Below are 14,299 nucleotides of genomic sequence, written 5' to 3'. Positions count from 1 at the left end.
TAAATTAATTTGAGCTGAAATTAAATGGGTGCAAGTATGTACTTTAGAGACATAGAGGTCATTCTACTCAAATAAAATCAGTTCATTTTTGTTAGCGTGCATTTTAAACAATAAATAGAGAAGAATTTAATTCTTGTTTGATTTCTCATTTTATAGGTTGAAACAGCAAATTCAATCTAAGAATTTGTCTAGAATTACATGGGCTCACTGGTTCAAGAAGGCTTCATAATCGGTTAGATTTTGATTGGCTTTTTTTGAAGTATTGGTAGATTTGTTAATATGACCAATTTTTTCAATTTGTAGGGTTTTAAAGAGGAGATTAAAAGAAGTTCAAAGTATAGCCGGATAGCCCACTGTGGTACATTTCTTTATCAATTTTTGTATTTTTTCATAAATCTGAAATTTAGAATGTCTATTTCTCTTTAATTTAATTTATGTAAGGTTAGTTTTATCAAATTAGAAGAGTTGTTGTTTAAGTTAGTCCTTTAATTTACCAGTCTATTGGTTAACACTTGAAAGTCCTGTTTGCCTTGAAATAGTGAAACCAATCTGTTGGTTAGGGATTACCAGTATCTTACTGTGTGCAGATATTTGAGCTCTTTGCGATCTGATCTAAGCACGTACAAGGGAAAGGTTCTGGCTTTGCAGTGGTACAGCAGTTCATCCTTGGTTTTAACCCTTTATTTTTTTTAAGTATTTATCAAGCCCCAGGTGCAATACCAATTTGTTTAGACATGTATGCATATACTGCAATGCACGGTACAGTATCTTTACTGTGCTACAACTTTTAGTTCTTTAATTTCATGCCTCTATTTTTACCCTTATCTACTGTTCGGTTTTATTTCAACTGGTACAGTAAAGTGCTCTTTTTAATTTCAGCTTCTAGTTCTTTTTACCCTTTTCCTGTACCAGTAAAGTGTTTTTTTATTATTTTTCTTTGTATTATTGACTGGTACATAGGTACAAAGCTCAGTGAGCATGCTTATAGGACTAGTTGAAGTTTAACACATGTTTTAGGGGTTTTAGTTAGAGCTTTTGTACATAAAAACAGAAGTAATGAATTATTAGGTTAAATGAGGAATTAGGTATCAATTAAATTGCTTGTGAATTGTTTGATATTTGATATGAGTTGTTTGGTACGTACCAATTAAATTGCTTGTGAATTATTTGATATTTGATGTTAAATTCTTGGTATGTATCAATTACGTTGCTTGTGAATTGTTTGATATTTGATGTTAAATAATTGTTATGTACCAATTAAATTGCTTGTGAATCGTATAATATTTGATGTTCAATGCTTGTGAATATTATGTTTCGTACCAATTGAGACTCGAGAAAAATATATGAACAAAATGGGTTTAATATTATATTTGTTCCGTACATTTTGTATCAATTGGAAAAATAAAAATAAAAAATATCGAGAAAAAAATAATAACCTTCTGCGACAGATTTGGAACCCTTCTGTGACCGTCCAGCCGGTCTCTGATAGGTCTTTAGCCACGTCAGCGTGTTGCATCCGTGACGGATCTAGTTGGTCGCTGAAGGGGTTATCTGTGACCGGTACTATACCCTTCAGAGACCGGTAACGTCAGCATGGCAGTCATCAGTGACGGAGCAACTGCGACCGGGTCATCTGCAACCCATTTTGGTCATCTGGGACCGGTACCTACCTTCTGTGACCGGCGCTTCACCCATCTGCGACCCATTTGGCCGGTCGCAGAAAGGTATTTTTGTTGTAGTGATATGACAGATCTAATTACAGGACTTTGAAGACTTTTTATATATACAGAGAGCATCAATTTATTATAACAACATGCTGTTAATACCCTGTCTAGTCTAATTTATGAAACAAAATTCATGAATTGGGAGAATACACTGATCTCAATCTCATATACTGTGCTACATTTACAAGTAAAGAAAAAGAAAGTAGTTATCAGCTGTCTTATTTTTCAAAAATTATATGGCCAAAAACGCCCCCATTTCAGATGCGTGCCAAATTTAGCAATCAGCATGGAAATCAAATTCTTTAATTGTTGATATTGACTCATTTGACACCACTACGCATTCTTACTAGCAAAGAAAAATCAAATTGACTCATCCATCGTCAAATTCAGTACTAACCACATGGAATTTTTGCAAGTTCAGTAAGACAGTAACCACATGGAATTCTTGAAAGATACCTGGAGAGAGAAGACAAACAACAGAGGAGAGACGGCAGAAACGGTGGAGAGAGGCCAAGAGGAGACAGCAGAGACGGCGGAGAGGCGAGTGGAGCTGTCGCGTGGCAGAGAGAATCATGGAGAGGAGAGCGACTGATCAGGCGCAGGAGAGAGCAGCTGAGGTGCGAGAGACGCGCACCGTGCGGCTGAGCAAATTCTTCCTTCTTTTCCTTCGCACAGGAGAGGCGCACAATTCTTTCTTCTTCTTTTCCTTCGTGTAGGTTTGAGTTTTAGGCTGCGGTAGGCAAGATTTAGAAACTGAGATAGGCAAGCCCATAATAAAAGCCCGGTTCAAAAAAAAAAAAAAATTCCAGAGGTAGACAAGTGTCTACCCCTGTTAAATACTGGACTCGCCACTGAGCTAAATGCTAATTAAATTGCTACTAGTAATTTTTCTTTTACATGCCCTTGATGGGCATTAATAAATCAATCAAATTATACTAATATCATGCATCGTTCTTATAGAAGTTTTAAATAAAAATATTAAGTGATATAACAATTTATCAACTCTCTATTTTTATTGGTAGCATATCAGGAATTCACATCTTCTCAGATTACCGGACTGAGTACAATTGAATCGGATGGTTCAAAATTGTTTTTTTTTAACTTGGCACGAATCTCAAAGCACAAATAATACTGCCCTCTCAGCCATCCCGAGCAAGAACCGAATGAAACTAAATCTGAGCCATCCTTATCAATTGTGTTGAGTCAGGTACCTGAGAGGATACGGATCCACATATCAGGGGGGAAAAAAGAAAAAATAACAAGCACAAGATGCTGCTGACTCATCAGATACAAAACGTGTACATCTTTGGAGTGATTTAGAATCCCATCTAACTTACAAAATATCGATTCTACCCAAGCTTCTAAATAGCGTTTATAGCGGTGTAGCGCGGAGACAAAAAAAAAAAGCTTTAGCGAATAGCGGAGCTATAGCGAAAGCTATTATAAATAGTGTTTTTTTATTTCAAAAATTATATTTTATATTTCTACTAATAGTAAAAAGAGTGATGCTTCTATGGACATAAGGGCTTATTTGTAAAATGAATATATTTTTATTTTCAAAGTTCAAACAGCCGATCCGAACCGTTCATCTTGTTCTCCATATTAATATATCTTTGGAGACCAAATTTTACATTTTTCTGAATTTATTTACTATTTATTAAGATGAGTATAAAAAATATCAAATTCAGACCATTGAATTTTGTACCCATCTTAATAAATAGTAAAAAAAATCAGAAAAATGTAAAATTTGGTCTCCAAGCACATATTAATATGGAGAACAAGATGAACGGTTCGGATCGACTATTTGAACTTTAAAAATAAAAATATGTTCATTTTACAAATAGGTCCTTATGTCCATAGAAGGCTTTGCCTAGTAAAAATGTCTCATCAAGAAAAAAAATATCAAATTAATTAAGAAGTTCTAATATTATTCATATTAAACCAATACAAAGTTCAAATTGTCATTCAAAATATCCCTAATTCAAAAACTATCGATATATTTTATATTCAAAATATACCACTACCATATATTAATGCATGATACAAAATTTAATTGATATAGCGGTATAGCCCGCACATGTTCGATTGTATTGATATAGCTTAATAAAGTAAAAAAAAAAAACAATCTAGATATTAAGGCCCATTAAAATTGCAAAATCATGTTTTCAGAAAAAAAAAATTGCAAAATCATAACCCATGTAGCATAGCGGACCGCTATTGCCGCTATTGCCGCTACGCGTTACGCGCTATAGCGGACCGCTATTACCGCTATAGCGGTCGTAGCTTGATTAGCGCAGTTTTAGCCCGTAGCTTAGCTTTCTGGGTCCAAAACCGCTATAGCGGCGCTATAGCTAGCTATTTAGAAGCTTGATTCTACCAGAAAAAAATGTGGCTGTAATCAATCATTGTTCATTACCCGAAGGAACGAACAGCTTGCTAAAATGCATTTAATGCTGTGTAAATGCTCTGTGTTCCCTCAAAAAATGGGTTTTCTCTCTGATAGTTTGATAGAGGGGGCTGAAAATTAAAATGTATAATGCGGTGAGTGAGATTTGAACTCAAGACCTCTTATTTACAAGACAACTCTAATTACTAGACTACAAGTAAACATTTGATTATTATTGAGAAAGCTGGACTATATAGAATGTTCTGAAAAAATATCAAATTTAATTAAATTTTAATATATATAACTAAAATTTTAAGATCATAGATAGGGGTGACTTAGCGACGTCCTTTCCAATACACTGAGATCTGCCCCTGCTCTCTGATCTCTAGTTTTTCTCCTGTGAGGCCGCTCTCATGCATGATCATTAGAATGGATTCGATAGCACAAATGAATCGGTCCATATAGATAAGTAAATCATCTATGTCATCATACATCATGGCTTCCTCAAGGAATTCTCTCGTAGCAGGAGTAAGACTCCTTTCCTTGGATCGCTGGGTGTAATGGGAAATCAGTAAGGAATATGCAGAAGAATGGCTTTGGTTTTCATTTATTGCTTGGGATTGCATCAATTCACTCAGCTCCTCAAGGTCGTTCTTCAACTTCAACATCTCAGATCTTATAATGGATATCCTCTGATTATTTTTCAGATTATGGACAAGCTTACCCCGTAGACTTTTCAGATCCTCCTTATCGGCAACACTTGTTGCTTTTTTTATCATCGCAGCAATAAGCAGACGGACTTCTTGAAATGTTAACATTGACTTTGGTTGCTGTTCTTCTGCTGTCAAATCTGACTTGCGGCGTACAGTAACAGTGGGAGGTCTGGCCTCACACCGTTCTCCATCAAAGCTGCTTCTGCATAAGTATTACAATTAGATTGATGAGAGTCATCAAAATAGTGATAGGTTATACACAATTACACATATACATAATTTGTTTGGAAGATCTGTAATTTGATATACCTGTATGTGTAAGAGACTTCGAGAACATGTGCTTCATGATCTTTTTTAGTAACAGGGAGAAGAATGTCGACTAACACATAGTGGGGCTCATTCATGTAAAGCGTGCCCAATGTTATAATTACAGAACCAATAGCATTGTCTATGGACTGGAGATATCTTCCGGCAGATGCACATATTACTGTGGACTCATTTTTTATTTGATTGACAGTCACCGTCAGGTCCCAAACAACCACCCTTCGAAGCTCATCAAAGCAATGGGAAAAGTTTAAGTTCAAATTGTCCATGCAAACCTCCGTGTAGGTTCCTCCCAGCCCGCTATTATTGGCGATAGCGATGAGCACCTATTAAGAACAAGAAAAAGTTAATAGCAATGCAGCACGGTCCAAATTTTGCTTGAAAAGGTAAAAAAGTAAGAGGTTATTTGCAAATTTCAGCTGTACCTCCGGATGATCTTCACCAAAACAAAATGTGAGCACTGGAACATCGCCTACTGGAAAATCAGCAGCATCACCACCTTGATTCTGCTCACCATCTGACATAAGAATGATAACACCAACACGTCCACCGCTAACTGGTGAACGATCCTTGAGAACATTGAGTGCCATCTCAAGGCCATCAGTGATGTTCGTTCCAGGCTGACATTCCAAATCATGGATCAGATTTTCGAGTTTTTCTTTAGAACTTCCAGTCATCAGGCGCAATGGGCATAGCCTCTTTGCTTTACTAGAATACTCAACAATCGACAAACGGTATTTATAGCGGCCACTATATATCAAAAGTAGCATAGCCATTTTCAATTTTTCTAATTTATCTCCTTCCATGCTACTGCTAACATCTAAGACCGCCACAAGGTCCAACCCAATGAGTCTATTGTCTTCACCGGAGAGCTCCAACAACACCTTTTGTATGTTTTCTCCAAGTGATGCCACATCGTTGCTTGTGATTTTCATCTGTACTTTCCCAGGAACGATGGGTTTCGGCTCTGCAGTAATAGCAATTATCAAATTAACCAAAACGTGCCCAATGTAGTGTGAATTTCAGTTATGGTATAATTACGTTATATAATCTTCAACAAAAGATGGCTATTTAGGATCAATATTGCTTAAAATAAATTATTGGTAAAATAAACATCATTGTATGAACGGTGAGACAACTAGGACGGAACCTGATCCTGATGAACCCAGATCAACTGGTTCATCGTCATTGAAGCTCTCCGATATTTCAAGCAACTTCTTGGCTTCCTCAAGGAATTCTTGCATAGCGGGAGTGGAAAAGAGTTGAAACTTGCCAATATTATTTCCTCTTGCAGTTTGACGCTGTGTGGCAAGGGAAATCAGTAAGGAATATGCAAAAGGACGGACTTTTACATTATATATTTCACGCTTATAAATTGCAAGTGTGTGCAATAATTTAAGCAGCTCCTTCAGCTCGGTCCTTAGCTCCACCTTCAATTCCTCTATATCTGCATTCTCCAATTTAAGCAGACCATTTTCCAACTTGTCCTTAGCACTTTTCAGATCCTCCTCATCAGCATCAAAGATATCGATTGCTTGTTTAATTGCCTCGGCAATAAGTAGACGGACCTCTTCCACTCTCACCTTAGGCAGTGCTTGTTGTTCTTCAGCTGTCAACCTTGACATGCGGCATACAGTAACAGTCTTGGGTTTGGCCTCAAACAATTCTCCATTAAACCTGCATATGCATAACTATTACAATTAGGTTGATGACAATCATCAAAATGATGATAGGTTATACACGTATGCATAATTTGTTTGCAAGGTACTATGATTTGATATACTTATATGTGTAAGAGACTTTGAGAACATCTGCGTCCTGTTTGATTCTAGTAGAATGGAGTAGAAGGTCGACTAACACGTTGCGGATCTCTTGGATGTATATATCACCAAATGTTATAGTTATAGAACCTGCAGTATTGTCCATCAATTGCGGATAATTTCCGGCAGATACCTGCCTTATTGTTGAGTTATCTTTGATTTGACTTATGGTCACTGTCAAGTCCTGAGCAACCACATTGAGAAGCCCACCCAAGCACTGTGAAAAGGCTGAAGTCATGTTGTCCACACGAACATCTGAGTAGGTTCCTCCCAGGCTATTATTGGCAATAGCCTTGAGCACCTATTAAGAACATGGACAAGTTAATTAGCATGCAGCACAAGCAAATTATTGCTTGAAATTGTCAATAAATAAGGATTTATTTTCAATTTTCAACTGTACCTTCGGATCATGACGATTACCAAAACCAAATGTGTGCACAGGCACGTTTCCTACCGGAACAGCAGCGGCATTGCCTCTTTTCTCCTCACCCCCTGATATAAGCATGATAGCACCAACACGTCCACTGCTAACTGAACGGTCATTGAGAATTTTTAGTGCCATCAAAAGGCCATCGGTGATGTTCATACCATCCCATTTGGGAAACAAATCATTGATCAGATTTTGAAGTTCTGTTTGGGTACTTTCAGTCATCTGGCGCAATGGGCATAGTCTCTCTGCGTCATAGTTGTACCTGACAATCGACAAACGGTCAACAACACTGAGTTTCTTCCTTACAAATTGCATAGCATTTTGCAATTCTTTTAACTTCCCTCCCATGCTCTTGCTAACATCTAAGACCATCACAAGGTCTAACCCCGATCGACTTTCTCCTTCGCCAGTGAGTTCCAGCATCACCTTTTGGATTTTTTCTTCAAGTGGTGCCTTGTCATTGTTTCTAGTTACCAATTGTACTCTTCCAGGCACAGTGGGTCTTGTTGTCCCTGCAGTAATTGCAACATTAGCAAACTAAGTCAAATGCGTTCAATATTTAGTTTGAATTCATGTTATATAGTAATTACCTTATCCAATCTTCACAAAAAGATGGTTCAATGGGATAAAAGTGCATAAATAAATTATTTGTAAAAGGAAATCAATTCTATGAGGGCTAATTGTTTAGACAACTGGGAACAAACTTGGAGGAAGAACAATAGGCTCATCGTCATTGAAGATCATCGTGAAGGTATCAATGTCATATTGCTATTTTTATTAATTGAATGTACTATTATCTGAATGGCTAATCTGGATCCCAGTGCTTCCAGATATTCACTTAAGATATGGTGGGAGAGGAGAAGAACGAGAGATCCCTTGACTCCTTGTTTGGTTTTTGTATTCTTTACTCTTGAGCAAGAGCATCATTATATATTATAAAATTAATCAATTTGGTTTCTCCAGTGCGTTATGGATCCAATCTAGCACTAATGTTGGTTAAGAAATGTTTGATAAAACAATTGTTTAATGTTTGTGAGGACAAAACAAATTAAATATATAAGAGAAATTTTTAAGTGAATAAATGTTAACTTAATAGTTTATCATGTATGTAAAATACTGTAATATTTTGAATATACTGTACAACTTCCAAAATCGAGTATAGAGTTTTATTGTACAAATTAGTTAAATATAATCACAGTAGAAATTACAGAAGTAAAAGAAAGGTGTATTTTTTTTTTTAATTTGATCCGTATATCAAGATGATCAATAATAAATTAATATGATGTAGATTAAAATATATTTGCAACCATCTCCAATTTTGTAATGTATGAAGTCTGCATGTTATCTTTAATAATTAAAGCAAACAAACAAAAATATAAGATATGGTCAATAAATAGAAAGTTATCTCACCTTGAAGTTCTGTTTTTCCAATGAAACTTATTCACACCTAAAGATTTGAATTGTATTCATTTTTAAATTTATATAGAGTTGATATTTAACAATTAATTTTTTTTGCATAATAAAAGTTTAATAACTTCATAAATTAATAATGGGTTCATAATTAGCAAATTAGCAATGTACTTATAGTTCACGCTTAATATAGAGGCTTGACCTATCTAATATTTTTTAATTATTATTTTTATATAAAATATACAAACTGAGTTTGAATCGTCTCAAATATTTTCGTTTTGATTCATCCATCTACATAATACACATGTCTAAAATATGCTCTCTTTACTTCACTTGCTTTATGGGTGAAAATATTTGTGACTCAGGATTTGTTTGCTTGAGTTAATTTTGATTTTGATTTTTTTTTATTTCAAATGAAGCCAAAAGGATCCAATTTCGATCAAGGACACATTCATCTGTACCGACAACATAATTATTTTCATTCTATTTTTTTTTTTCAATTTTAAATTTTTTTATTTTCCTATCCAAATTAAGTACTAATTAATTAGAGAAGAACAAAAATATGGGACCAGATAAGAAAAAAGTAAAAAAAAAACTAACAAATTATTGAGATTATATAGAATTTATATAAGAGAAAGTTGCCTATTAGAAATTTATATAAGAATATTAATTTTTTTTTTCTTGATGCGGACCAACTTTTTCTTCATATGTAACACGAGAAATTTCTCCTTCATATAAGAATTTTGAAGAAATGATATTACATGTTACTGTTGCTTCAGATAAGAATTTATATAAGAATATTATTTTTTGTTAATTTTCTCTTTATTGTACAAAATTATTTCTTTGTATCTTTATAGCTTGACTCACTAATAATTTAATAATATCAAGTTATTTTTTAAATAAATAATTGATATACCAAAAATTAAGAATAGATAATATCATTTCATAATATGAAACACAATAAACTTCTCCTGTAGATAAGAATTTTGAAGAACTAATATTACATATATGTTATTGTTGCTAAATACATTGTCTTGGACCAATTGAATCTTTTATAGATTGACCCACTTTTAATAAAAAAAATATTTTTTTTGTACATTTTCTCTTTATTGTACAAAATTATTATTTTTTGTATCTTTTACAGATAGACCAACTACAAATTAAGAATTGGTAATTGTTAATATTTGACACATAAAAAATTAATGTATAAAAACTAAAATTTGACACAAAATATATTTCAGGCCGCCAATTTGACATCGGTATGGATATGAGGATGTATCTTCTTTATTTCATTGTTAATTAAGTTGTGTGGGCTCATTTTACAACTTCAGTTGGAAGAGGCCTTAATAATTTCATTATCAAAATGTTGTTCTTCTTTTCATGGATTGCTCCGAGGCCTTATCATGTACGACACTTTCTCTAGATCGACATGGTATAGTTTGGTGACTTTGGTCCCTGTTATGCTGGCAAGGGCTGAGAAAGGTATGTGTTACAAGCTTATTGTTACATACTTTAATTGGCCCTTCCGTGATTTCAATATTAACAAACTAACTCAAATGCGATCAATATGAAGTATGAATTCAAGTTACAGAGTAATTACCTTATCAAATCGATCTTCAACAAAAGATGTCCAATTGAGATGAATAGTACTTAAAATGAATGATTTGTATAAAAAAAGAAGATCAATTCTATGGACAGTTAGTCAACTGGGAACGGACCTGGTGGAAGAACAATTGGCTCATCGTCGTTGAAGATCATCATGAAGGAATGAATGGTATATTGCTATGCTTATTGATAGATAAAATCCTTATAATTAATGGCTCATTGAGATCCCAGTGCTATTCACTTTAAATATGGTGGGAGAGGAGAAGAAGGAGAGATCATCTCGTTGACTCCTTGTTTTGTTTTTATATTCTTTACTCTTCAGCAAGTGTATCATTATACTATCGAGTTAAATTATTTGGTTTCTCCAGTGCGTAATTATATTGGGCCTTTTGGGCCCAATCTAGCACAAATGTTGGTACGGAAATGTTTGACAAAACAATTATTTATTGGATGTGAGTATAAAATAAATTAAATAAATTAAATATATGAGAGAAATTTTAACTATTTGATTAGACTGTAAAACTTTCAAAATCGAATATAGTGTTTTATTGTACAAATTAGTGAAATATAATCGGTATGTGAGTTTAATGGGCAAGATTGTAACGGGACCGCTTTGCGTCAGTCATATAGTAAAATCGTGTAAAATTGTTGAAGTGTTTCATATATGTCTATAAAAAGATATGCTCCAATATTCATACACGATTTTTAATAAAGCCAATTGTACACGATTTTATTAACAGAAAATCGAGTATAATGTGCTTAAATTTTCACATTTATGTACTGTTGTAAACATGAAAAAACCATGTATATTGTGCATAAATATTCGGAGAAAATTTTCATAATCATGATTTTTTGCTTTGGATATGAATTTAATGAATTTTTTTTGCAGATGTTATAATATGCCGTGTACTTTGTATTTTTATAGTAGTGATTGCTAAAAATAACGTTAAATTTGTCTTCATTGATTGTGGTTTAATTATTAATATAATAAGGACCACAAAAGAGAAGTGTCTTAATTTGTATATTGAATTGCTTATTAACACACGGTCTTGAATGCCGTTTTCAAAGTTTTATTTTATAGGGGCCTCTCCAATTTTTCTACATTTGGGGCTTCTATTAACGAGTCATTGTGGAATATAGAAGAGCAAGTCATAATGGGACCCCAACCAATTTACAATTAATGTTGCAAGGGTCACATGACCTTTGGTTCATTGGAAAAACACAAGAGTGAGGCGGTCGCCAGGGCAGAATAGAGGAAGGGTGATAAACCTTCAAGTTCTCCTCAGCTCTAATTGCAGTCAGCTCACGTGGAGGTCACCAGGGCACGGGTGAGGCGGTCGCCAGGGTTAGGGGTGCTCACTGTAGGGGCGAGGTGGTCGCCAGGGTTGCGTGGAGGTCACCAGGGCAGGGGTGCTCGGGAGACGGAGGCGTACCCTCTGTGAATGGAACCTCCGGTGAGAATGCGGCGGCGAGAGTTGCTACGGTGGCGACGGAGTGTGAGTGAGGTGCGTAGAGTATAATACGGAAGGAGGCTGCGATGTGAGAGAGTTCCTAGAATTTTGAGAGGTGTATGAGAGAGAGGAGAGATCGAATGAGGGTTTTGAGTGAGAGGTAAATTTGGGTTTCGAATGAGGGTTTTGAAAAACCCTAGAGATGAGCGGGAGAGAAAGATGCGCGTTTTGATGAGCTGCGAAACTGAAAATGAAAATGTTGCGCGGGTTTATACGCAAAAATTTTCAGCATCGGTGTCGGCTGTATACAAATAGCCGATACGAAACTATTAGTGTCGGCTGTTTACTAATAGCCGACACTAATTGTTATTTATTAGTGTCGGTTATTTATAAAAAGCCGACACTAAAGTATTAGTGTCAGTTATTTCTAAAAAACTGACATTAATTATTAGTTATTAGTGTCGGCTATTTATAAATAGCCGACACTAATTGTATTAGTGTCGGCTTTTTGTAATCGACCGATACTAAAGTATTAGTGTCGGCTTTTTGATGCGACACTAATTGTACGTTCTCCACTAGTGATACCAACCCAATAAGCTGTTACATTTCCATTGAAGCAGATTTATATAGCAGCCACTAAATGTGGAAAAATTGCAAAAGCCCCCTATAAAAAAATTATATGAAAAAGGCATTCAAGAATACACATAGACCCTGCGTAATTAATCAGCAATTCAATAAAGGCTGTGTGTTTAGCCATAATTTTCGAAAACTCAGGAGCAAAAATTAACAAAAAAGGCATTCCTCTCTCTCAATATATATAACAATCCCATCTTATTTATTATTATTTTTTTTTTTGTAGAAACTTGGCAGGGCTGTAATGCCATCTTTATGTCAATCTACATAAATTGTGCGTATGTTCTTGGTCGAATTTAACTACTGCAAAAACTCTAATTAGTGACGGTAGATCATATATGGATGAGAGAAATTTCCATTAAATCTGAGCAATATGCTCAAACATTCATATATACACAATTTAAAAAGATCACGTTGTACACAGTTATGTATACCAACCGTGTGTGAATGCTCTGCATGATTTTTCGGAAAGAATATTTATGCTTCTGATCATGCATAGTTTCTTTCTACCGGGTTGTGTACGAATGTTCTGCTGGATTTTATAAAAAAAAATTATTCTTGTAAATACGGTTTTATTGTATGATATATGTGTGATGATAGATTTCTATCTTTTCTAAGACATTTCTGACAATTTCAAAACATCTCTTCCATGTACATGTATTTTCATGAGGCATCTCTTCTAAAGAGACTAGACTAGAACGAGGCGTAGGGCAAAGAAGGCGATACCTTCACCGAGAAGGCGATCGGCGGAGAAGAACAAAATTCAAACAGGCGTAACTTTTTACTCGAGTGTCTGATTTAAATGATCCACCCCAATTCATAAATCTCGTGAGGAGATTTATAATTATTATCTCCAGAGACAGAATTGTGTTTTTCAGGGCTGAAAAATCAAATGGGAAAGACCTCAAATTTTGAGTTGAAATTTCTGATTAAGTTTTTTTGTCTAACTTTTTATTTTGGTAAATATAATTGTACAATTTTTCAACCGTGTTTAATCAAGCTTTCTGCAGTAGTACTGTTCATTAGAAATCACAAGTTGGGCCTAGGCTAGTATTCAATTAATTAAGGAGGTTACTGCTATGTTAGCAAATTAGGGAGGAATCTCGAAAGTAGAAATAAGAGAGAAGATGAGTTATATATAGTTAATCATCCTATAAAATTAGTATATCGTGTCTAATTGAACTGTATGTGAAAATTTTAAAACTGTTAGATGTTCAAAGTCCAAAAAGTCGATCAAAATTGTTAGATGTTCAATCTATATTAAAATGTACTTGGAGACCAAATTTTACATTTCTTGAAACTTGTTTACTATTTATTAAGATGGTTTGAAAATTGTTATTTTTCAATGGTGCAGAAATTTAATAAAAACAACGATTTTCGAACCATCTTAAAATTGTTGAAGTATTTCGTATATGTCTATAAAAAGATACGCTCCAATATTCATACACGATTTTATTAACAGAAAATCGTCTATACTTAATTTGTATAATATGTCGTGTACTTTGTATTTTTATAGTAGTGATTGCAAAAAAGAACATTAAATTTGTCTTCATTGATTGTGGGTTATTAATATAAGGACCTCGAAAGAGAAGTGTCTTAATTCGTATATTGAATTGCTTAATTCTTAACAAACGGTCTTGAATGCCGTTTTCAATGTTTTATTTTATAGCTAGGGACCTCTCCAATTTTTCTACATTTGGGGCTTCTATTAACGAGTCATTGGTAATATAGAAGAGCAAGCCATAATGGAACCCCAACCAATTTACAATGTTGCAAGGGTCACATGACCTTTGGTTCATTGGA

At 34.5% G+C, this 14,299-nt stretch overlaps 2 protein-coding genes across 2 annotated transcripts in view; both read right to left on the bottom strand.

Moving 5' to 3' along the window:
• The window catches only part of LOC144548392 (uncharacterized), a 72,752-nt gene extending 64,611 nt beyond the window's left edge, over window positions 1-8,141 (bottom strand). The window contains exons 1-4 of the mRNA XM_078297054.1: window positions 8,098-8,141; window positions 7,368-7,881; window positions 6,931-7,268; window positions 6,298-6,824 (exon numbers count right to left, since the gene is read on the bottom strand). Coding sequence (XP_078153180.1) covers window positions 6,298-6,824; window positions 6,931-7,268; window positions 7,368-7,881; window positions 8,098-8,141 — 1,423 coding nt within the window. The remainder of the gene's footprint in view (window positions 1-6,297; window positions 6,825-6,930; window positions 7,269-7,367; window positions 7,882-8,097) is intronic.
• LOC144548300 (uncharacterized) lies at window positions 4,446-6,108 on the bottom strand. The gene is made up of 3 exons (XM_078296979.1): window positions 5,573-6,108; window positions 5,133-5,473; window positions 4,446-5,025 (listed from the first exon to the last, which is right to left on the bottom strand). The coding sequence occupies exons 1-3, from the start codon at window positions 6,080-6,082 to the stop codon at window positions 4,446-4,448; spliced, it is 1,431 nt and encodes a 476-aa protein (XP_078153105.1). The 5' UTR covers window positions 6,083-6,108.
• Window positions 8,142-14,299: the final 6,158 nt, after the last annotated feature.

Source organism: Carex rostrata, chromosome 33, assembly GCF_964058835.1.
Source record: "Carex rostrata chromosome 33, lpCarRost1.2, whole genome shotgun sequence".
NCBI classification, from domain to species: Eukaryota; Viridiplantae; Streptophyta; class Magnoliopsida; order Poales; family Cyperaceae; genus Carex; species Carex rostrata.
This window is presented reverse-complemented; position numbering and strand designations above follow the sequence as displayed.

Excerpts from the sequence above, each read along its gene's own strand:
- LOC144548300 (XM_078296979.1), bottom strand. The coding sequence starts at position 6,082 with ATGAAAATCACAAGCAACGATGTGGCATCACTTGGAGAAAACATACAA. Across the intron at positions 5,474-5,572 it reads TTGGTGAAGATCATCCGGAG|GTGCTCATCGCTATCGCCAA; the intron begins GTACAGCTGAAA and ends TGTTCTTAATAG. Across the intron at positions 5,026-5,132 it reads GAAGTCTCTTACACATACAG|AAGCAGCTTTGATGGAGAAC; the intron begins GTATATCAAATT and ends ATACTTATGCAG.